Source organism: Thermobia domestica, unplaced genomic scaffold, assembly GCF_964235325.1.
Source record: "Thermobia domestica unplaced genomic scaffold, izTheDome1.hap1.1 HAP1_SCAFFOLD_800, whole genome shotgun sequence".
In the NCBI taxonomy this organism is placed as follows: Eukaryota; Metazoa; Arthropoda; class Insecta; order Zygentoma; family Lepismatidae; genus Thermobia; species Thermobia domestica.
The window spans coordinates 1,468-27,036 of NW_027656510.1; the positions used below are offsets into that span (position 1 = coordinate 1,468).

Here is a 25,569-nt window from a genome sequence, read left to right on the forward strand (position 1 = left end):
AACTTGCGCAACAAACATACAAACAAACAAACTCCAGATTCTCTTTAATGATACATTAATAATAGAAAAGCCATGCATATTTCCAATATGCGAAACACTTGAGAGAAACCACCAGAACTGTGAAGAAAGGATAACGATAAAAATTAAACATCACTTAGGATATCATTATAACAATTAAGAGTCATACATTTGTTACAATTTGGAATTTTAACAACTACCTTCATTGGTGACAACAATAATTAATTAGTTTTGATATCTGACGACTAAAGTTTTTTTTTTTTTTTTTTTTAAACGTAACAACAGAGAATCTAAAATAAAACAAACAAAACTAAAAATTACATGTTTTTCTCTGAGATGTATTTAGATTATGTATAAAGATGTATTTACACAAAACTTACCCCAACATCCAAAAGACTGTTCCAGTCGAAGCTTGCTAATGAGTTCATCCCTTTAATCAAAGGATCACTTGTAACAGCAGATATAAAAGTCACAATTAAACACGCAAATATTGGAATTATAAGAAAATAGGATGCCTTCCGATATGACGCTGAACTTCGAAAAAGACTGAAATAAAAGTGAGCATATATATTTATTTATTTTTATGTGTATTTTACTTGCATGTACAGCGTAAATAATGCATACCAAATAAATCTATTTCATGATTTAAAGTGCAACCTGACGCTATTAGTAGCATTTAATCAATAGCACAGTGAATAACTACTATTAGTACAGGATTATATTTTAAAATCCAAATTTGACTTTCAATTTAAAAAAAATAAACTAGAAACTATTAAATATATATGGCTGAATTTTTATAGTAGTTGAGTATTGGCGTTTTACCAACAGTGGATTTATTGTGCAATTCATAGCATAAACTGTATTTCTTTAAGTTGGTACTTAGTGTTTTAGAGAAACCGTGAAACGTAAAACTAAATATTTTTCATTTTCATTTTTCAATATTATGGTATAATGTGTTCATTCGTGTGTCAACTTTAATATGATTCAATTTTATACTTTGTATATTTGTTCAACATCATAAATAGAAACTGAGCGTTAGGCAAAAATGTGTTTTTACAATATGCTGACACGCTCAGAAGTTTCAACAATTATTTTACTTACTTCCTAGCTTTCAGCTTTCCTCTAGAGCCTTATACACGGAGGACATAAGAACAACAACAATAAAAACATCAGGAAAAGTAAAAGGAACGGACTCAGTAGGGTAGACCAGTGCGAAGAACATTTTGTATTAGCTGCCAGTCACACGCTGAATGGTGGATAGCACACTGGAATAATAGCATCAGTTTGTGCATTCTTTTCTTCACGTAAGGAAGTTACCAGCTCATGTTGATATTCTTGTTATGATGCCATTGTTGTATGTACTTTTTAATTTCTGTCTCCCATTCCTTACTTAACGAACCCTTATCTATATTAAGCTTTGGATGTTTCAAGAAAGTAAAGAAATATTCAAAAACAAGTATTTCTTTTTCATTTTTGACCCCGGATAAATTTTTTTAATTAACAACATTGTGTTGTTTATTTTAAAGGCATCGAAAGGCCTGAAACCGGGTATGCTGCTCTATCGTCTCTGAGATGTTTCTTGACCCGTACTTTTTATTTATTCATTTATTTATTTATTTTAATGCCTATATAACCCTTCAGACAACTGCACTCTATCTCGTATACTTCTGATTTTCATTGGGGTTGATGTAGTAGCTTTTAAATTGACTGATATTCTTCTCTAAAGTTTGGGGGATTTCAATGATGTGCAAAGTCCACACTGCATAAAGATCTTATTTAATTAACAAATCTTAAAATAATATGATTGATTGAATGATTGACTAAGATTGAGAGAGGTAGTATAGAGTTAGAAGTTCACTTTTATAGGCATTACATGAAGAAAACTAATTTATTACAATTATATATAACAAAGAGCATATAAGATAAACCATTACCAAAAGAGCTTATTAAATGAATGATATTAACAAGATAATTGAAGGGTTCACATTCTCGTTTTACATGTCAGGACTGTCTATGTGTATTTTTCACCAGAGTCACTAACAGAGCTCTTTGCGAGCGTACTTACAGTGTCTTAACGTCCATTGCCATCAGAAACTGCACTACTCCTTCCCAATGTCACTTTTCGACGAAGCAAGAGTGGTAACTAGGAGGTTGCTAGATTCTTCTGCACACCTAGACTGAATTGTCTACGGTTTTTATAGTATTTTCATTTCACGGAACTGGAATTGTTTTTGTTTTCACTTTTCTAAATTCGTCCGTGTTACCTACAAACATGTTGGTTCTATTTAAAAATGTTTTCACTCTGCTATATTGTTCTAGAAACTTAGAGTTGATCCGTTAACTGTGTACTTCTATATTATTATTTTTAAACCTCAAAATGAGGAATGTCTTAATCCTCGGCTCAAAAAAATGTCTGTAGTGACTTTTAAACCTCAAAATAAAACACTAAAGGGTGTAAACACATGGGATGAAAAAAAAAAAAAAACACTGACATGCGAAGAAGGTCCATGTGAAAATGCAGAAGGCTGCAAACTGGAATGCCGTGGAGTAGTGCTGGTTGCATATCGTACCGGAGCACTAGGAGCAGGGCTGGCTGCGTCGCTCTGTAGACAGGGCTGTTTGCATCTCTCAGGAACAGGAATTCTCTGGAGGCATGCTGGCTGCATTTCTCAGGAACAGAAGTCTCTGTAGACAGGGCTGTTTGCATCTCTCAGGAACAGGAATTTTCTGGAGGCATGCTGGCTGCATTTCTCAGATACAAGAAGTCTCTGTAGACAGGGCTGTTTGCATCTCTCAGGAACAGGAATTCTCTGGAGACATTGCTGGCTGCATCCCTCTGGATTCTGGAAATGGCTGTCCCAGGGCGGGTGGAGCTCGGGTCCAGGAAGTAGGACGTAAATGAAAGGAACTCAAAAAACATAAAGTACGCTTGTGCATGAGTATCTCTGTTAGGTTGTAGGCAAGGCTGTTTATATTCAAATTTCATTATATGAAAAGAAGATAAAAAATGGAAAGAAAGGTGAAAAGAAAAATAATAAGACATGTCTGATACAGTGTATGCACCACAAAATTACTGTTGACAAAGGTCACGGGTGAAAAAAAATGTAATCGGCGACAGACAGAAAATAGTGCAAGTTGTTTGTAGGAGGCAATAATTATTGCAAGTGATTGGGGCTAATCGGGAGTCGAAGGCAGGAACGAGGGACAACACAATAAACTGCAAGGAGGAAAAGGGATGGAAGTAGGAGTGAATTATTATTATTATTATTATTATTATTATTATTATTATTATTATTATTATTATTATTATTATTGTAGTCCCTATAATCTGGTGTAGTTCTTTTGTTGTGGTCCTCAACAGAAACAAAATATTTTGGTAGAAGAGTAACGGTATGGAGAGGCGGTTTTGTCCACTAGCATAAGTAGGTCATACTGCATCATAGAGAATTCAGGGTAAATGACATGTGCGGAGGTATATTCTTGGAGGTTTGTACCGTAATTGTGTGCGAGTAGAAGGAAGGTTCAAGGGTGAAAGTTTAGTGTTTGTGTAAGTGCTGTGGGAACCGGATATTATTATGAGAGAGGAAGAAATTTGGTACGTATTACCTAGAAATTCTCATTTATTTTTATTTATTTATTTTCGTTGTTGTTGTTGTTGTTGTTGTGGAAATAAAGTAAACACCTAAATTTGAAGATAAACAGTATGTTACGCTGAATTAGTGAGTGATTATGATGTATCGAAGGCAAAGGGGTCGTAGGAAAGGAAAGGACATGGTGGCGGAATTAGTATTCGTTGGGGTGGGTCACGACGTAACCGTATATTTGAATCGAAAGAAACGGAATTTAGTCGCTTTGTATTAAGATGCTATGAAAATGGTAAAGGGTGGGTGTATCTGTTCTTATATAAATAATGTCTATTGAGCGTGAGTTGTATGGAAATATTCAACAGATTTCATTCGTGTATCCTAAGGTGTGCACAAATGTTTAAACAGAACCAGCTGTTTAAAATTAAGATACAAGAAGGAAATAAGTGAATATAAACAAGTACTTTTCCTTGCATGCTTAGGAAAAGGTGTGCTGAGTACATTCAGCGTCGCTATTGTTTAAGTGGCGGGTTACGTACGGGAAGGGAAGAAAGGGGAAAAGGGATAAAGGGTAAGGTGGTATGTCGGGCAGTGAACCAATGCCTCAATATGAAATCAGGATTTGGGAGGTGAGATATGAATGCATTGTACGGCCGAAAATGATTGCACGGGAGAAAGATTTTTGTGAAGTGTGTTGCCTACCCAACAGGGGATTTGAAAATAAAGTTCCTTTTGAAATATGAGTCCATGGCAGAACGAGAAACAAAGTCGGAAGTTTTGCCAGCTGAAAACTTTAATTAGACGATTTCAAAAAACGCTTATATTTCATTTCGAACTCTGAATTAGGTGTTGTTGGTGGTACGTAATGTTTCAAACGAGTCTTTCCTATAAGGGTGGGTTTACCCTCTATGTCAACGAGGACTTCGTTTGGAGAAACAGTTGATATGAGCCTATAAGGTCCTTTATAAATTCTGGACAGTGGTTTACAAGTACCAGGCTGAGTGGATGTGTCCAAAATCATAACTTGAGAGTCCGGTATAAACTCTGTGGGCGGTTTGCTTGATTCGACTTTTTTCTTGAAGTCAAGAAATGTTTGGTGCTTCCTATATTCAACTAAATCCCTCATGTCTTTCAGTGCCAAAAGGCGGTCCTGTAAATCTAGATGTTCTTTCTCAACATGTAGCAAGTTATCTATGGGTAGGCTAGAAGGTACTCCATATAACAATTCATGAGATGAGACACTTAAAGATGTTAATGGAGTCTTGCGGAAGTGGCGTGAAGCAAATATTTTGGCCAGAGTTTTTGGCTAGATTGACACAGAAATTTAAGACTGGTTTGCAATGTGCCCAGACGTTGTTCAACTTTTCCAAGTGTGAAATGCTGATATGGTAATCCATACTTAACTGTAATGTTGAGTGATTTGAGGAAGCTCAGGGATAAAGTGGAAGTGGGCTTGACTGACGGTCAGTATAAATACAGGAAGGAACGCCAAAGGGAATGATTATCTAATTGGTAATGAAGGAAATGAAATTGTCAGTGTTTGGGGTAGTGATGGGTTGTGTAATGGTAAAGCCTGTGCAATGTTCGGTTGCGGCATAGAAATATTGGTATTTCTCTGGGTCACTGGCTATGAATTTCCCTGCTAAGTCCAAGCTATAAACCGAAAATAGGGGAGCTTGGGAAAAACGTTGTATGTTGGGGTTGTTGGGCAAATAATTGCGTTTGAAAATTGCATACTGTTTGCAAGATTTGAGTTCACTCGCTAACCAAGATTTCAAGCGTGGTACGTAATATTTATAACGTATCATCCAGTAAAGTTTGTTAAAGCCTACATGAGTAAGTTCACCGTGATATTCCTGAAATAAAGCAGGTTTTAGCGCGTCCGGAATACAGACAAGCAAACGGGTTTGCGAGGCACGATACATTTTTCTGTACAAGATGTTGTTCTTAAGAACGTACTGTTTCGTGAGACGTTGAAAGGCCGGGTGTGATTCATTTTTGGTGTTTAGAGTCGTAATAATTTTGCCAAAAAAACGGTCCTGAAGCTGGAGATTTGGTAGGTCAGTGTTGTCACCTATTGTAGTTAGAACAGTAGGAGGAGTGTCCTCCAAGGATAGGTGGGTCTGGTCAGTATCGGTCGTGTTGGTAAAGAGGACGGCATCGGGAGTGTCATCCTGTTCTAAGGCAATGGCGTCTGGTGAGACGTCCAGAGGAAAACGGCTAAGTATGTCGGCGACTGCGTTAGACTGACTTTTTACGTGTTTGATTGTAAAAGTGAAAGTGTTGATATAAGTGATCCACCGGAGAATTTTTGCGTTTGGGATAACAGTTTTCCTAATAGCGAGGAGGGAGATGTTATCAGTGATCAAAGTAAAATGTTTTCCCAGAAGGTATTTTTCTAATTTCTTAAGCGAAAAGAAAATTGCATACAATTCCTGATGAAAAATCGGGAGTGGGTTGACAGTTTTTGGATGCCTGGAAGAAACATAACAGACGGGCTAAATGACATTAGAGCTAAGGTCTTTTTGTAACAATACGGCGCCAACGCCTAGGGCTGAGGAATCGCACATTAAAATATGTTCTGTGTTCTTTGTTCAGTACAAAGCAAGAACTGGTGGGGAAGTGTGGAGGTGCTTCATCTGGTCGAAGGCACGGTCTCTTTCAGGTGTCCATATCAATTTGCGATTTCCATTCGAAATAGCTTCATAAAGTGGGGCTAATATGAGAGAAATGTGATGGAAAAATTTCCTAAAGTAATTAGCCGAAGCTAACCAACTTTTTAACCCTTTGATGGTGGTTGGTTTGGGTGCATTGGCGAGGGCAGCGGTTTTCTCGGGATCAGGTTTGACTGTATGATTTTCCACAATATGACCTAAGCATTTAATCCGTCTAGCGCCAAATACTGATTTGTTGATATTGAACAGCAAAGAATGTTTTGCAGCTGTATGAAAAAATGCGCGTAAAACTGTCATCATGTGATCAAAAGAATCAGCATGGATATACATGTCATCTATGAACGAAGTGATGTTATTGGTATGTAAATCCCGAAAGATAGTTTGCAGTACCTGTTGTAATAAAATAGATGAATTTTTGAAACCCTGTGGAATTGAAGTGAGTTGCATATGATTGAAGGGCAAAGAGAGGCCCTTTAAACTAAAGGCTGTTGCAGGGCGATCATCAGGATGAAGGGATAACTGATGAAAAGAGGAATGGAGATCAAAACTCGAAAAAAAAGTGGAATCACTAAGCGAATCTATAACGTCCTGTATGTCCTCTAATGGAGAAGCTAAAGTACGGCATTTCCCATTCAAAACCCTCAAATCAAATACGGCCCTAAGAGATTCAGAATTTGGTTTTAGAACAAAGAGGATGTTGTTTTTATAGGGGGAATCCGATTTTTCAAAAATCCCTTGGTTCAAAAGTTGTATAACTAACTCTCTCGCTTTGGGGCGTAATTTGTGCGGAATGACAAAAGAGTTACACTGAAATGGAGTTTTGTCTTCTAAATCTAATGTTGCCACAAAAGAATCTATCTTGGTAAAATGGTCACTTGCCCATTGAAATAAAAAGGCATATTCGGAGAGTAATTCCCGCATTTGAGCTTGTTGTTCCTCATTCATGTCTGGAGACAGCTTAAATTTACTAATATCTATGAGATGACCAATTTCTTTAAGACGCTTTTCTTTGTTGCGTGCCGCATCTTCGTCTGTAGGAAAATATATTTGCCTAACAGTCAGGATATTGTGGTCATTGTCTTGTTGGGAAAAGAGAGAACCTATAACTACCGGATTATGAGCCTGATTCGTTTGCTTTTTGTTTGTGAGATTAGCCAACGGGAGAACAAGGTTTTGTGTGGAAACTACAGTATGTGCCGTATAACATTTACTTAAATTCCGAGAAATCGGTGTATGTAGGTGAAACTGTGCATCGGGGAAATAACCATTAGTAGCCAGTGGTACGAATCTAACAGAATGAGGGGGAATAATGGTAGTGCGCCGCGCAAAAAAAAACAACCTGAGGTTTGGAGTGTTTTTGAAAGAAATGCGAGATGTTAATACTAACTGGGTTTTTATCTTTTACAGTATGTGGCATTTTTCCAAAATGTTTCAAGGACAAAGTGCCTTGTGAGTAATCCAAAATTGATTGGTGATCTTGCAAAAAACGTGATGAAAGAAGGGGTGGGAAATTTTTGAAGGGAACTAACCGAAAAAGAATGGAGTAATTACGACCATTAAAGTTAATTTTGAGAATAGTAGCGCGATTTAATTGGACGGGTTTGTCTGACAAACCGTGAAGAAGGGACGGGAGATGGAAAGTATGCGCATTCAGTTCCAATAATTCAAATGGAAATAATCCTACGTCTGCACCACTATCGAGGCAAAAAAGTAATTCTTTGTTTGCGTAAGTGCCCTGTATATATGGAGAATTTCCCTTAAACTGCAAGGGAAGGGTATGGTAGCCCTGGCTAGTCGCTGTGGGAGATGAAGAGGAAGGGGGGAGCGAAGATTGGGTGGTTAACGCGCGGTGAGGTGACTCCCGCGCTAATTTTGGCCGTTTTTTGAATTCTTAGGCGTGTTTTGTGTGGTCCCAGGGGCAGAAGGAGGGAACGGAGGTGGGGGATACTGGAAAAAAGGATGATAAAACGGGTAGGGAGGAATAGGTATTTGGGTAGATTGTGTGGAAAAAACATTCTGGGATGGAGGTTGTTTGTTCTGACTGGAGCGCCACTGTTTCTTGGGGTTCTTTCGATTGGTATTGTTTGTAGATGAAGGTTCGTTTGTGGAGTTATGAGAAGGATGGGAAGGGGTTGAAGAAACGTGTTGGCAACTTTGATGTTGCTGTGGGTTACAGTTAGTGCAGGAGGGTGTACTTGGATTGGTGGTATGGGAATGTGGGAGGGAAATGGAGTGCATAGCGCAAGGTGCACATGAGGTAGAGGTGGAAGCAGTGGAATGAAAATGTGGAAGAGTCGGTGAAGAGCAGTGTTGATAGGTTGTGAGAGAATTGGTGGAATGGGAATGTGGGAGGAGGGAAGAGGAAGGTGAGTGAGTTGGGTTCGGGGAAGAAGGTCGGGATGTTTTGGAGGAGTAGAAGCGGTTATGAGGACTTCGAGAACGGGAATGGGAGGGAGCAAAATGTACAGATGCGGATTGGGAATTTGAAAGAGTATTAACATGGAGACGGAGTTGAGATATTTGATCTGTTAGTTCGGAAATAGCCTGCGCTGTGGTATCGGTCGCGGTTGTTTAATGTGTCTTTGTTTCGTTTTCCCGTTTGTGAACAAGGTGGTTGGTCCGTTCCAGTAAGGTTACTTCATCTAGGAGGGTAGAATAGTCAGGAATTGAGCGTGTCCCGAACCAACGAATATATTCAGGTAACATATTAAAAACACATTCTAACAAAAATTCCTGAAAGTCTAGCTGGGTATAAGCTTGGTCTGCTAAATGCTTTTTGGAAAAGACATAATGAGAGAGAGGTTCGTTGGGGAGCTGAACGCGTGAGCGGTATTCGTGAATACGGGAACGGGGAACCTGATCTTGACCAAACTGACGTAAGAATTTTGATTGGATGGTTGCCCAAGGTTGGGATGAAAGGTTCTGGGTGGAAAACCAGAAATGAGCGGGTCCAGCTAAGGATTTCTCAAAAATTTGCACACATTTTGAGTCTGACCAATTATTAACTAATGCGATTTTGAGAAAATTCTTTAAAAATAATTCCGCGGATGGGTGCGTACTTGGATCATATATGTCGGAAATGATAGAAACTGTACCAGAAGTATTATTGGTATTGTTGTCTGAAGTGGAATTCATGGTGAGAGGTATGAAAGATGCTTGTCTACGAGTTATAGGCATATCATAAAAGAAATTTTAAGTATAATGAAATATGAAAATAAAAGTCTTGCCTTACAAGTATGTGAAATGTACACAATACAGTCTTAACAACGAGAGCTTAAATTCCTCGGGGGGAGCCATAACAAATCTTAAAATAATATGATTGATTGAATGATTGACTAAGATTGAGAGAGGTAGTATAGAGTTAGAAGTTCACTTTTATAGGCATTACATGAAGAAAACTAATTTATTACAATTATATATAACAAAGAGCATATAAGATAAACCATTACCAAAAGAGCTTATTAAATGAATGATATTAACAAGATAATTGAAGGGTTCACATTCTCGTTTTACATGTCAGGACTGTCTATGTGTATTTTTCACCAGAGTCACTAACAGAGCTCTTTGCGAGCGTACTTACAGTGTCTTAACGTCCATTGCCATCAGAAACTGCACTACTCCTTCCCAATGTCACTTTTCGACGAAGCAAGAGTGGTAACTAGGAGGTTGATAGATTCTTCTGCACACCTAGACTGAATTGTCTACGGCTTTTATAGTATTTTCATTTCACGGAACTGGAATTGTTTTTGTTTTCACTTTTCTAAATTCGTCCGTGTTACCTAAAAACATGTTGTTAGTTCTATTTAAAAATGTTTTCACTCTGCTATATTGTTCTAGAAACTTAGAGTTGATCCGTTAACTGTGTACTTCTATATTATTATTTTTAAACCTCAAAATGAGGAATGTCTTATAATGCAGTTGTCAGTGTGGGGAATATAGGTAGTTCAAGTCACTTTTCGTCTCTCTGTTTCAAGTATGTTAGAATAATTCCTCTTATTATATCCAATTATACCAACTCAACAAAGCAGACTGATGTCTATTCATTCTAGCAACTCTCCACAAGCAATCGCCCTTTTAATTTAAAATCTGACTCCAATAAGGTAAGTCTTATGGCGTGCAGGGAAAAAAAAGTTTTTACATATATTCGCTTTGGTTACTGATGAATATGTGGATATATCATAAATACATTGTGCACCTGCAGTCGGCTTATGGTGGACGCTGGTAACAACTTATTACTGTCTTTCAATGTTTAGGTCCAGGTAGGTAAGTATCTTCCTTCTCATTTTCCACGGTGAACTTCAATTTAATGTGGATCTGATTTAGTTTGCTTATTAAGAAATCCAATTGCGACAGTTTTTTTTCCTTTAGAAGTACGGTGTCAACATATCTATAGTACCGCGCAGCACCTAATTCTTGATCTTTAAGAATCTTACTTTCAAACGTAAAAATAACTAAGTTGGCCAGGAACGGAGATAGAGAGTTGCCCATGGCTAAACCTACTTGCTAATATATGTTTTCTTCGAAAGAGAAAATTGCGTTAAACAGAATTTATTTTTATTTTAGAGGTATTAAGTTTCTTTATGTAGAAGATGAAGTTAGATTCAAAGACCAGTTCAAATGGAATCGATTGATACATATCTACTACATCGATTTGAAGCCATTTAAATATGGTTAAGATTGGTGAGATTACAAACTTATTGTTTTATTTCTTAACTGTTTTTAATGGAACGCATTTCGTAACTGTTTCTATTTCTTAAGAGTTAGAGATACGATAATAATAAATCCACCGAAAGCCATTTCGAGGATTTCTACTTCAATCTCAGCAAAGTTATTTTGCCGATTTTGCGTATTTCGCTCTATATGCCTACATTACTACTTAAGTGTCGAATGTTACCTATTTCTTGCATTTCTTCAAAATCAAGACTTTCTGGAATAACTACATAGATCTCTCATTTCAAGAAAGCTTCCATCAGTTCCAACAAATTTAAAAACAAGAGAAATTAATTTATGTCAAAGCCAACGTCAACATCGAAGTCAATATTACGTCAAAGTCAATGTCAACGTCAATGTGAAAGTCAAGATCATCCCAATGTATGGAAAGAATGCCACCGTATGAAATGTAAGCAAGTTATTATCGTAGCTAGTACAGTTTTGGACAAATTATGAGCAAGTGCTCAAAGGTGAAAATACATTAAATGAATTTGATATACATATTATCCCCGTAAAAAGTCTTTTTGGAAATTTATTTTAAAATATGTGTTGTACGATCAAAGCCACACACACACACACACACACACACACACACACACACACACACACACACACACACACACACACACACACACACAATATATATATATATATATATATATATATATATATATATATATATATATATATATATATATATATATATATATATATATATATATATATATATATATATCAATTTAAAACTTATAAAAAGTACCTAGTTACCATGTGAAGTTACAATTGATTATTCCTTGTGACAGACTACCAAAATCTACTAAGTTAAAGTATATCTATCTAGGTATTTAATTATTTGTCTGTTTATTTGAAAATATCGATTTCTTTCTTTTGATTGCTCTGTGTAAAGTGCTATATAAGTTGAGACTGCAGAGTGAAATGACAAAATGCAGTAAATAACTTACTTATTAAGGTACCTATACTTACGGAAAGATGTTCTCTTAAACAACGCTCAGATATGTTTCCATTATATGAACATTACCTATGATTTAATTTCAGCTTTTATAAGCCATTGGATTTTATCTTCTTTATTTTAAGTTACAATTGAGTGCCTAATTTTGAATTATAAGTTCCTATTTGCTTACCAATTTTTTACGTTTTTAGTGCCTAAACACCTAGTTTCTAATTATAACAACATTGTTATATAATTTCAGTTTTAGGAATTCAGATCAATCTATTACCTTCCTACGACCCTCACTACAGGATAGTACGTACTCTTGTTCGTAGAAAAAAAAAAGTGTTTCGATGTTTTCTTTTTTTCAGTTACATACTTATTTGTATTTGCGTACTATACATTGAAATGTATCTGATCGAAATTATTATATTGCTTTTTAATAAATATATAAACTTACCATAAAAATGTGAAAGCCCATGCTAGAAACAGGAACGTTATGTTAATACAAAACCACATGGCATCTTCGTCCGGAGGCTTCAACACAGTTTTCCTTTGAAATAGAGGGAAATTAGCACAGCATTCGGAAAATAGCTTAAATCTAAGGATATGCATGGGTAAAATCTTAAAAAGAGATTTCAATCAAATTTCTAAGTTATCTTTTAACAATGTTCTTCAGCACTTTGAAATATTACACTTGTCATTAAGTATACCGGTATGTAACTATCTTTGAAAATCTTATTTGTCTTGTATTTTACAAATATTTATAAACAGCTGATAGCATCGAAATTACTGAAGAGTCTTACAAAAGAAAAAGAAATAAAGACTTATTTCTAATAAATATCATACGTTTAAGTTTTAATAAACCATACGTTTAAGGTTTCAAATACTTTGATTGGATACAAAACATATACTTAAGAACTACACGATAATTTAGAAATTTTAGCAAAGTTCAACATATATTTTACATAAAATTATATTTATAGAAAGATTAGAACAAGTTCTAGGAAAAATGCCACACCAAGCAAGTCCACCTCATGCAAATCAACACGTAAGGTTGATAATGAATGTAGGTTATCGATCCACGATACGTGTGGTGTTCAAGAAATTGTTGATTTCATTAATCGATATAACTGACATTACTAGGAGAAATGTATCTCAAAGTAACGGTGAAGAAAATGTGAAACAATAGTCATTCGAATCATGATCCATATCTTCTGTGTAACATCATAGATACTGACCGTACCTTCAAATGCTGGAATTTTGTTTGGTCCATCGTATTTGGCTGGGACAATACCCGCGATCTCATTTACAGGAAACAACACAACCTGACTTCGCACATTCCGTAACTGATTGGTTGAACATTGGAAATATAACAAGAACCACACAGGTATACTGTTAGAAGTCCATATTTTATACTATCACTAAGGATGATTGGAGGAACGAACTTAGAACGTTAACATTATCATCCCACAAACTATATCTGAGAAAGCAGATAGATGAGGCGATGCTTACATAGAATTTTAAGAAAGAAAGATGTCCATATTCTATCGATTTTCATCCATATTCCCATACCAGAAGATATGCATATACAGGGTGTCCGGAATGGAACTAACGGTTTTTAAAAGTGTATAGTTTTAATATGGTCAGAGATACAGAAGGAAAAAAAAGAGTCATATTGAAGGAAAACTCAAAAAGTTTTGTTTAGCAAATTTTCATAGTTGAACAACTACCAGCGACGGCGTTAGTATCGCCAATAAACAGAAATGGCGTCGGCACTCGAAAAGGTGCAATGCGTGTGGTAGTTTGCAGCAGAGATGTTCACCCTCGCGAGGGTGGCCCTCTCGAGGGCATCCTCACCCTCAAGTTCTCTCGCCCACAGTGACGCGAGGGCGAGGACAAGTTTTGGCCGCGAGGGCGAGGGTGCGCGAGGGCGAGGACAAGCTTCGATGGCGAGGGTGAGGGTGCGCGAGGGCGAGGAAAAGCTTCGACGCAGAGGGTGAGGGTGCGCGAGGGCGATGACAAGTTCCGGCAGCGAGGGCGAGGGTGGGCGAGGACAAGCTTCGATGGCGAGGGTGCGCGAGGACGAGGAAAAGCTTCGACGAAGAGGGCGAGGGTGCGCGAGGGCAAGGATAAGTTTCGGCAGCGAGGGTGAGGATGCGCGAGGGCGAGGACAAGCTTCGATGGCGGGGGTGAGGTTGCGCGAGGGCGAGGAAATGCTTCGACGAAGAGGGCGAGGGTGAACGAGGGTGAGGGCCAAGTGTTACTGCGGGAGCGAGGGTGCACGATGGCTAGAGACAACTTCCTTCAGGAGAACGAGGCCACGCGAGGGAGGAGGACAAGCTTCCTTAAAAGCAACTGTTTTGGAGTTTGCTGTTTGACCTCTTTTGGAGAGAGGCAAAATTTAAAATATCATCTGCCATGTCCCCTAGATGAAAAGTTAGTGTCATAGCAAGGTTATACATTAATCGTATTTTTCCTTTCAATTAATTGCAGTAGACAATTTCTCGTGTGTACGTACATAATTATTAAAAATAATAATGCAAATAAGAATAATATTTGATTTTTCCCATGAAAGTTTCCGGGTAGGAATAGCGCTACATTAAGAAGTAAGTGTGCCTCATTGTTGCCCTCCCTGTGCTGGAGACATTTTAGATAAGAAGTGTTTACTACACTGTCATGTTTAAAGTGTGTTGGTAGACAGACAGACAGTCACTCACGTCATTCAGCAGTAAATGACAAGAGCGCTGATATCTGAACAAACACAATCAATGAGAGAACCATCAGAATGCAATAGATCAGATGGAAAAAGACTTGATGGAATGACTTTGGTTCATAGATGGCCATTTTGCTCTGGACTCTCTCGGACTCGGGCTCATTTTTTTTCAACTGGGCTCTCGCTCATTTATTCCTTTGGGAATCGTGCTCGGGCTCACTTCCCTCAGTTGGACTCGCGCTGACTTATTTCATTGGCGCTCGGAGTAGCGCTTAATTATTGAACCCGAGAACGGTTGAGCGCGAATGCCGAGCTAGCGAGCGTTGGGCTCATGAGTTTCGATGCCCATGAAATGGGCTGATTAATAACATACATCCTCCTCCAATGTCCACCACTGATGAAGTTGTTACAATTAATCGGAATTTTTAACTTTTCATAGTTTTGTGACAGCCCAAACTATTATCTGAACCGATATTTGTTAAAATGTCAGTCACTATTGTATCGATTTTCATTGTTTCTGCTTTTATAATCTACGTGGGTAGAGCTATCATTTAGTTACAAAATAAATAATATGTTTTTTCTTGTCCTTAAATATCTGACACGTTAATACTGAAATTTTGTTAAAAGAACTGCTTTAACAAAATAAATTTAATAAGTTCCACAAGACATAAGTTGTTTATGCAGCCGAAATTTGCAACTGTTGACTGATTGCCGTTTAGCGTCCTCTTTCGTCGGCGAGGCTATATGAGAAGTGGACCTATAGGTTTAACGCGGAATTCGATCCACTGTCGTTCAATGTTCTCCCACTCGGAATTGTCCCCAGGATCCCATGCACCAAAGGTTCGCGTGCAAGCCAGTGAGATAGGATTTGTATGTTGTGTTGTTCAATGATTTTTATTAGAAATAAAATACGTTACAGGATGATATACTGGTTGTAAATATTATAGTGCAAGTATTGAACGATTGTGTGGTAAAAGGAGAAATATAAATTTGGACAAATTAAAAAAAAGGCCTGAAAAAACTGTAGGATATATGAAACATATAAAACTTAGGAAAAGCCACTTCAGCAAAACGAGCAGGATTTTGTTGTGGGTAAACAGTTTAATCATATTATTATTAATTTCGCACAAATGTGCCACACATCATAGCATGGGCGGCGATTAGGAGGGCAAAGGGGGACAGTAACCCCCCACTCTTTTGAAATGACCCATTAATGTCGCTATATAGTTTCATTTGGAAATATAAAGTTTTTGTATGTATTAAGGTTCATAGAATGAAAATGGTGCCATAAAATATTTGACGTTCCGTGAGTACGTATTAGTTGTCTTCCCGTGCAGTTAAGAAAGCTACAGGAGTTGCGTTTTAATAGCCACGAAAAATGGCTCAAAAATTAACCTATCCGAGTGTACTTTCATATTCATTTCTTCTTACAAGGGCTCGGTATGTTAGTCAGCCGCTTTGGAACTAATTGATATAACATTTCCCAGAAAAAGAAGTCCTTCATAAGCAGTGTTTCTTTCAGAAACAATGTTCTGGGGGGGGGGGACACTTAGTATCCCGAGGCGTTACTGCAGGTATTATTCTATTCATTATTATATTATAGACGTATTATTTTGGTCTCCTTCGGGGGAAGCCTCTCAGAGCTTCGGGGGGCAGTACCCCCCAAAAAAAAACATGTCTGGAAAAAACACTCTTCACAACTTATTCTGTAATTGCACAAAAATCGACAGTTCTTGAAATGTCTTTTCTTCTTTCTAATAGTAAGGAATATTTGATTTGATTTTTTTAAATATCCCTTCAGCAGTGAGACTATATGAGACGTGAACCTACCGATTAACGTAGAATACGAACCACGTGAGCTCCCGCCAGGAATCGAACCCGGGTCTCCCACGTCAAAGTTGCGGCATTGTTTTGCAGTGTAATATACGAGTTCAGGGGTGTACATATACAATTTTGTATATACAATTAAATTTAGTAAATTCAACATAATTCTAGGTTTTAGGATTATTTGGGATAACTGGAGTGTGGAGTGATTCTAAGTATTGTTGAAATGAAATGAAATGAAATCTTTAAGTTTAACGTCCCATGGTTATGCCGGTTAGGCTAAAGGAGACGGTGATGATAAGAAATGAGTGAAGTGGTGGAATGAATAAAGTGGGAGGAAACGGGAGAACCCCGAGAAAACCCACGAGCACGGCGGCGTTTGTCCACCACAAAGTCCACACGGCGCGAGCTGGGATCGAACCAGGGATTTTAACATTGTTAAGGTAGGACAAATTTATCTCTATTAATGGTGCATATTAACAATATTTGAGCATCGAAATTAACCTTACAAGCACATTGACACATTTCAGTTTATATTTTAAAATACCAATTAACTTAGATTCACATTCAAATCAATGAAGTCATTCATGTTATAGGTTAGACTGGGTATATATTTCCGAGTGATAATTCAACAATAGTGTTCTGAAGTATTTTATTTGTTTGCTGACGGAGTTTCAAAATAAGGCTCTTTAGATATTTCCCTTTGAATTTGTTCAAATTCCTCAGTTACGCTATATACATCAGGGATGGCCAACGTGTTGACTGTCAAATTCTGACAGATAGTCCGCGGCAGTCACTCTACCGCCACTCATCAAACCTTGATTTCACCCTCACCCTCATGAGAGCCGCCCTTGTGTGGCTGAATACTTATGCTTGCATCGTAGTTCAAAGAACATTTTGAAGTAAAGGCATTGGATACTGTTGATAAATGATGTAAACGACACAATCGACCGAGATCTCCATTGTAACAGTTGTTCCATTTTAGGTATTCCACAATAAGTTATACGATGATATGTTTAGTTTCCTTTCTTTAGGACGTATGTTAAGCAAGGGCGGATCCAGGACGGACTTCTGGTGGGGGTGGTGGGTTGTAATACTGCTACTTAGAGCTACTTTTAAGAGCTCCAAACTCTGGGATGCGTTTTATTTGTATATATAAAATAAAGAAGTTTCCTCTTCTGGGGGGAGCGATCGCCCCGATCGCCCCCCCTGGATCCGCCACTGACGATAAGGAAATAATTCAACAAATAGATTGAATAATTGATGCTCTGATCCTCACGAAGGAGGCCCTCTCGAGGCCTCCTCACCCTCAATGATATGAGGGCGAGGGTGCGCGAGGGCGAGGAAAACTTTTGAGCACGAAGGCGAGGGCGAGCGAGGATAATGGACAACTCCTATCGCGAGGGCGAGGACAAGCTTCGATGGCGAGAGTGAGGGTGCGCGAGGGCGAGGAAAAGCTTCGACGAAAAGGGCGAGGGTGTGCGAGGGCGAGGAGAAGCTTCGACAGCGAGGGTGAGGGTGCGCGAGGGCGAGGACAAGCTTCGATGGCGAGGGTGAGGGTGAGCGAGGGTGAGGACAAGCTTCGATGGCGAGGGTGAGGGTGCGCGAGAGCGAGGACAAGTTTTGGCCGCGAGGGTGCGCGAGGGCAAGTTTCGACAGCGAGGGTGAGGGCGCGCGAGGGCGATGGACAATTCCATTCGCGAGGGCGAGGGTGAACGAGGGCGAGGGCCAACTGCTACTGCGAGGGCGAGGGTGAGTGAGGTCGAAGTAAAATGAACATCTATGGTTTGCAGAGACAAAACGTGTTGTTCAAGTTCAACGAAACTTTCAACATGTTTACCACAAAGATCCTCCATCACGCAACAGTATCCAGGCGTGGAAGGATCAATTTTTATCAACGAGGAGTGTAGTGAAACAACACAGCGGTGGTAAATCGTGTGTCAGAAGAAAATGTAGAAGCAATAAGAGTGTGTTTCTCACGTAGCCCGAGAAAGTCAATTCGTGCAGCGAGCAGGCAATTGGTAATTCTAAAGTCAACAGTGCACGATGTGGTACACAAACGACTACGTTTGCGCGCGTATAAGGTGCAATTGTTGCAAGAAATTAAACCCAACGATAAGCCACAGAGAGCAGCATTTGCTACTGAAATTCTGGACAGGATTGATTATGACCATAATTTCCTATTGAACGTTGTTTTCTCTGATGAGGCAACTTTTCTCTTGTCTGACTGTGTTAACATACACAATGTTAGGATATGGGGATCTGAGAATCCGCATGCGTACATAGAACATTCTAGAGACAGTCCCAAATTGAATGTTCGGTGTGCTTTAACACATAATGCAGTTATAGGCCCCTCATTTTTCATAGAGCAAACCATAACAGAAAATGTGTTCTGAGATATGCTCCAACACACTGCTGTTCCCCAGTTACAACATTTGCAACCTCAAGTGATATTCAAATTGGATGGTACCCCGCCAAATTGGAGCCTACAAGTGAGGGAGTACCTTGATACTGAATCTCCTGGCCGTTGGATAGGTCGTGATGGGCCAATTAGGTGGCCTCCACGCTCTCCTGATGTTACTCCCCTGGACTTCTTCCTGTAGGGGTATGTGAAAGACCTTGTGCATTCTGGTGAAAAGATGCGTAACCTTGATGAATTGAAGAACCGTATTAGGAATGCGATTGCATCAGTAACACCTTAGATGTTACAGAATACGTGGAGAGAGATTGAGTTCAGGCTAGATATTGTAAGAGTTACAAATGGAGCTCTCGTGGAGTTACACTGAGTAAAAATGACTTGTAAGAAAGATCAAATAAACTTTTTGAGCTCTCCTTTAAAATGCGTGTTTTTTTTTTCTTCTGTATCTCTGACCATATTAAAACTATACACTTTTAAAAACCGTCAGTCCCATTCCGGATACCCTGTATTTTACAATTATCTTTGCATTAGTTATACAAGTCACAGCAAATTCTCAATCCCCACCCTTAATAACTTTGTTCACGAAAGTACAGAAACCCTTAATATGTTATACTTTTCTATGTTCTGCATTACTTTGTACATAATATTGTTACATTTTGTTTAAGTCAAATTAAAATTTTGTTTTAGTGCCACTTTCAGATATACATTAAGTCTTCCGAGTTCTCCTTCTTCGAATACTGAATAAGATATAAATCAAGAAATAGGTAACATTTTTGATGTACTGAAATACTGATATAGAACTTTATTTGAAATGTCATGAAAACAAAATAAAATTTCTTCTACATCATTTGGCTTGTGTATAGCCCGCTCCCCCCAGTTCTTTGTCACCGGAACTGGAAGAGTCACTACTACTACTACTACTACTACTGCTACTACTACTACTACTACCACTACTACTATTACTACTACTACTACTACTACTGCTGCTACTACTACTACTACTACTACTGCTGCTACTACTACTACTACTGCTGCTGCTACTACTACTACTACTTATATCGAGAACAGAACCCAACCAACCCCTGCGGGGCTTCTAACCCGTTCCTACTACTACTACTATTGCTACTAACTACCACTACTACTACTACTACTACTACTTATACTAAAAGTATATTCTAAAAGTATATAGGATTGAGTATAGCCCGCTCCCCCCAGTGATTTTTAACGAATCGTAGTGATTCTAACGATTCATATTAGTTCATAATGAATCGGAATTGCATGTTATAAAGATTTAAGATGTAAACCTTGTGGTAAGGAGGCTTTAGTATAAGTAGTAGTAGCGGTAGTAGTAGTAGTAGTAGTAGTAGTAGTAGTAGTAGTAGTAGTAGTAGTAGTAGTAGTAGTAGTAGTGGTGGTAGTAGTAGCAGTAGTAGAAGTAGTAGTGGGGGTAGTTAGTAGCAGCAGTAGTAGTGGTGGTAGTAGTAGCAGTAATAGAAGTAGTAGTGGGGGTAGTTAGTAGCAATACTAGTAGTAGTAATAGTAGTAGGAACAGGTTAGAAGCCCCGCAGGGGTTGGTTGGGTTCTGTTCTCGATATAAGTAGTAGTAGTAGTCGGAGTAGTAGTAATAGTAGTAGGAGTAGTAGTAGTAGTAATAGTAGTAGTAATAAAGCAGTAGTAGTAGTAGTAGTAATAGCAGTAGTAGTAGTAGTAGTGACTCTTCCAGTTCCGGTGGAGCTCATCCGTGACTAAGCGGTTAGCGTACGCGCCTTCGGCGCGGGAGACCCGGGTTCGATTCCCGGCGGGAGCTCATGTGGTTCGGATTCCACGTTAATCAGTAGGTCCACGTCTCATATAGCCTCGCTGCTGAACGGGACGTTAAACTCAAAATCAACTCAACTCTTCCAGTTCCGGTGACAAAGAACTGGGGGGAGCGGGCTATACACAAGCCAGTATATATACTAAAAGTATATATATTATAGTAAAAGTATCTTCCTTACCACAAGATTTACATCTTAAATCTTTATAACATGCGATTCCGATTCATTATGAACTAGTATGAATCGTTAGAATCACTATGATTCGTTAAAAATCACTGGGGGGAGCGGGCTATACTCAATCCCATCATTTATTTAAAATAATACATAGTAAGCTTAGTAATTTTATTTTAGATATTAAGAACCTAAATGATTTAATAACATATGGGACAAAAAAAATGTAAAATTTCTACATTTTCTAACTCAAAAATCCTAGATTTATTTCGTTTTCCTTAGTAATTTTTCAGTTAATAATATTAATATACAGACCTACATTGAACTCTGTATTTAAGAAGAAAAGATTAGTACTCACTGAAAGCATTTTTCTGCTGTTGCATCCTGAAATACCAAAAAAAATCAGTTAATATAAGTGAACTATAATTTTTATCAATGTGATAACTATAGATATGACTCAACAATTAATATATTTTGTCATTTTTTCAATCTTATTTTCTGTCATTTTAAATTCAGTTTCACAGTTCCGACAATAAGAATGACACCAAAATGTCAGTAAAATGAATTTAAAATTAAACAATACACTGATGAAAAGCCAATCATTATTTTAGTAAGGTAATTCAGAGAAAGCAACATAAATCAATCTGTTTTACATAAACCATCTATGGTGAATCAGTATATATATATATATATATATATATATATATATATATATATATATATATATATATATATAGTATTTATTTATTTCTAGCTTTCCGGGACTATTCCACAGGAAAATTACCAAAAGTGAATATTTATAAATTTTAAGGGCTCTAAAGCGGCGGTGAGGAAATTCCCTATGTTATTTAAATGGTCTTTTTTTTTTTTTTTTTTTTTGGTTTTACCTATAATCTCATATTTTAGGTACTTGGATTAGAATAGAAACTTGAGATTCAGTATGCTTGTACATTTCTGGTAGCGTCACCTAAGTAAATCACAAAAATATTTTTAAAATCTAACTGTAAAATGGTTTTATGGGGAACTGAAAAATCTTCTCCATGTTATTTATATGGGGCATCTTTTACACCCGAAAATTATTGGGCACTTCCTGTAGGACTACAATGATTAAATTTGACATGATTGTAGTTTTTTCGAGACTTATAGACAGAAAAATTGCCAAAAGTGAATATTTTGGCAAGAATGGTTTAAAGGGGTGATAAAGAAACTCCCTGTGTTATTTAAATTGGCTTTTTTTTTTTACCTATAATCTCATATTTCAAGTACTTGGAATTGGAATAGAAACTTGAAATTCGGTATGCTTGTACATTTTCGTTAGTGATACCTAAGCAAATCAGTAAAAATTAAAATTTCCAACCGTAAAGTGGTTTTATGGGGGACTGGAAAATCTTTCCCATGTTAATTATATGGGACATCTTCTACACCCTAAAAATGTTTAGACACCTCTGGCAGGATTAGAATGATGAAATTTGGCATGATTATAGCCTTCCAGGACTAACCCACAGAAAAATTGACAAAAATGAATATTTTTAGTTTTTAAGGTTCTAAAGGGAGGATGAAGAAATTTCCATGTTATTTAAATGGGCGTTTTCTTGGAATACAAAATCTTACCTTTTAGATAGCTGAAATGCGAACAGAAACTTGAAATTTGACAGAATTGAGGGTTTAAGAGATGCAAGGCCGTAGGCCGAGTAAACGCAGGGGTCAGGGGGCGAAGTCCCCCAGCTCGGCCAAATTCAGGAAATTTTAAAAGCAAATGCAGGAAATTCATTCTTGATGCAAAGGATGATACATAAGAGACGCGAGGCCGTAGGTGAGCAAAAGCGGAAATCTGGGGGCGGAGCCCCCAGCTAGCCAAACGATATAAAAGTAAATAATGCATGGAAAGAAGTTACCGTAAAAAAAAACTCGATTTTACAATTCAAAAAGAAACCTAAAGATAGTTCATATCGTGATTTTACTTTATAATAAAACATTTTATATCGTAGTCATTTGCAAATTTTAATATTTCTTTAATTTATAGTCTGGACGAAAGATAATTCTCCTAAAATTCACTGAGATAGAAAGGAATGCTTTAATGTAGTATATATTCGATAAAGTTATATATGTTATTACTATGTATATTATATGAGCGTGTAAAATAATCTTATGTCTAATTTACATTATTAATTTCAACAAGTAGACAGAGCAGAGAGAGAGAGAGGGGGGGGAGTCAGATTTTAATTCGAAACATTTGAAACTATTTTTTACCGCAAACAGCAACATGTTTAGAATATTCAGACATACAAAGAGAACTTAATAGGAAAGATTACTGTTTTATTAAAAATTCTTGAACTACCTACATCATAATCCCCATAGCCACGAGTGACTAACGTGCTAGCTTTGGTTTGCGTGTTTCGAGATGAAAAATCTGATTGAACTATAATGCCTCAGTCTCAGATAAGAAAATAGTTGTACTTCAAAATCTTTGAAATGAAATCTTTGAGTTTTACATCCACGGTTATGTCGGCAAGGCTAAAGGAGACGGCGATGATGAGAAATGAATGAAATGGAGGTATGAAGAAAGTGGGAGGAAACGAGGAATCCCGAGGAAACCCACGTACACGGTGTCTGTCCACCACAAAGTTCACTTGGCGGGGGCTGGGATCGAACCCGAGACCCGAAGCACCAGAGGTAAGCGCTCTACCACTGAGCCACTGCGGCCCCCTAGTTGTACTTCAGTCAAATCACAGTTCTAATACTGTAAATAAGCAAAGATTTAAGATTCTCTGTGACAAAAACACATTTTCAGAATTTTCAAAGAAACAATTTTATTTAAAATACAATTAATAATGCATCATTAGAAACCCTTTCACAAATTGATGTCTTTTAAAACACTTGTTAAAGCATATAAAAATATACTGTACTTACAAATCAGTTTAGTACCTTTGTTTTATGGCTGTATTTGTAGTACCTTGTTAAAACGTTTGTCTTCAAACTGTCAAATATAAATCGCAGTACCGTAAATTGTGTAATCTGCTGTCACAAAAAAGTATCCTATTTTTCGATCGATATAAGGAAGAGATACTACAGGTACTATTTTTCGATCGGTATGGAAAAACAATATTTCTCCATATTATTTTACCATAAATTATTAATTGTCAACAAACTTCGTTACTTTTAAATGATTGAAGCGAGATAATTTTACTATGATGTTTTAAAAGCTGGTCATTTGGGGGGGGGGGCAGGAAACCATTTGGGGGGCCTGGCCCCGATGAGCCCCCCTTGGCTACACCCCTGATATAGTTAAAAATGAAATGCACTTAGATATTTTCAAATAATGATCATTGTTATTTTAAACCATGATAGCAAATAATACTGTATTTAGAATATTTTTTTCAATATTATATTTATGTTTAGGGGACATGCGACCTAAAGGATGAAGTGTGCGATAGAGCGAGTATCATTCACTTACTTTAATAATATTAATAATACTATTAAAAATAGTATTAAAATACCATTACGTAGTAATAGTAATACGTTTCTAAAACTGCCATAACGCCCTCTGTTATAGCATTACATGGATTCAAATAAAATAATAATAAAATAATCGAGCGATACGCCACTACGAATCTCGTACTAACACTCGTTAATCAAACACTTACTACCAAAATTTGCACCACATTTTAGAACATATTCCCTTCTTAAATGCTTGAAGATACTTACGCGTCCACAATCACTAAATGGCACTGGTCCTTTACCACACCAAATCACAAAGAATAAAGAAAAGGCGACAAAGATAGGATAATAAAGGGCAAGTAGAACAGATGCTAAAACTTGTGCGTAGCCCACACCTAAAAATAAATCAATTAAAAAAGATTAAATCATTAATAAATACAGGAATTTCATATAAGAGTAATCCTAATAAACTAATTGTATATGTGTGTATCATGTTACCTTGCTTATACTTAATATTGTTTTTATCATGTGTACTTGAAAATTAAATACACTTTAGTATCATTTATGTACACATAATTTATTACTGTCCTTACTACAAAGCCATAACTAACGAGAGACCATTAGTGATATAATTCAATGCAATAATGTAAACTAAAATGTATACGATTTCAATTCATTAGCACCAGCATCCTGTAGCATATCAATAAATTTGATAGTTATCGTATTCGTTGGCGGTTGGTGACCTACAAATATTTACTCAGAAATTTAATGATTTCCTAATTCAATCTAGCTTAACTAAATCTAAATTAGTTTAACGAAACCCATCTCAACCCAATCTTAACTAACTTCAAAAATATTGGCAAGTCAACAATTAACAAGCTGAACTCCTTTGTATACAAAATAACTAAACTTTCGTTAAGTAATAAACTAAGAAACGAGTAAATAGGTCACAAGTCACAACATACTTTTTAGTGCTTCTGAAACTACTTGAGTTGACTATAATATTTCACTATAATGATTCACCTTTGAAAGTCGTAACAAGATGAATTTTACAATCCATCTTTCTAATCAATGTTTCTTAAGCTTTTCATCTTCCAATTCATAATTTTGTATTTAGAATGTTTAGACAAAAGTTAAATATACCGTGCTAATGAGGACGCTGGGAATCTTTTCATGGGACGCTTTCTTAATCTGCCGACTGATTAAGTACAAAATATTTGTTGTTCGTGTATATTTTCGTATGAGCCA

At 37.2% G+C, this 25,569-nt stretch overlaps 1 protein-coding gene across 1 annotated transcript in view; it reads right to left on the reverse strand.

The window, feature by feature from the left end:
* Nucleotides 1-398: 398 nt before the first annotated feature.
* Nucleotides 399-25,569, reverse strand: part of LOC145677346 (sodium-dependent nutrient amino acid transporter 1-like) — a gene marked incomplete at both ends in the record, with an annotated part of 71,490 nt that continues 46,319 nt past the window's right edge. The window contains 4 exons of the mRNA XM_081747872.1: nt 399-564; nt 12,397-12,489; nt 21,242-21,267; nt 24,589-24,716. Coding sequence (XP_081603998.1) covers nt 399-564; nt 12,397-12,489; nt 21,242-21,267; nt 24,589-24,716 — 413 coding nt within the window. The remainder of the gene's footprint in view (nt 565-12,396; nt 12,490-21,241; nt 21,268-24,588; nt 24,717-25,569) is intronic.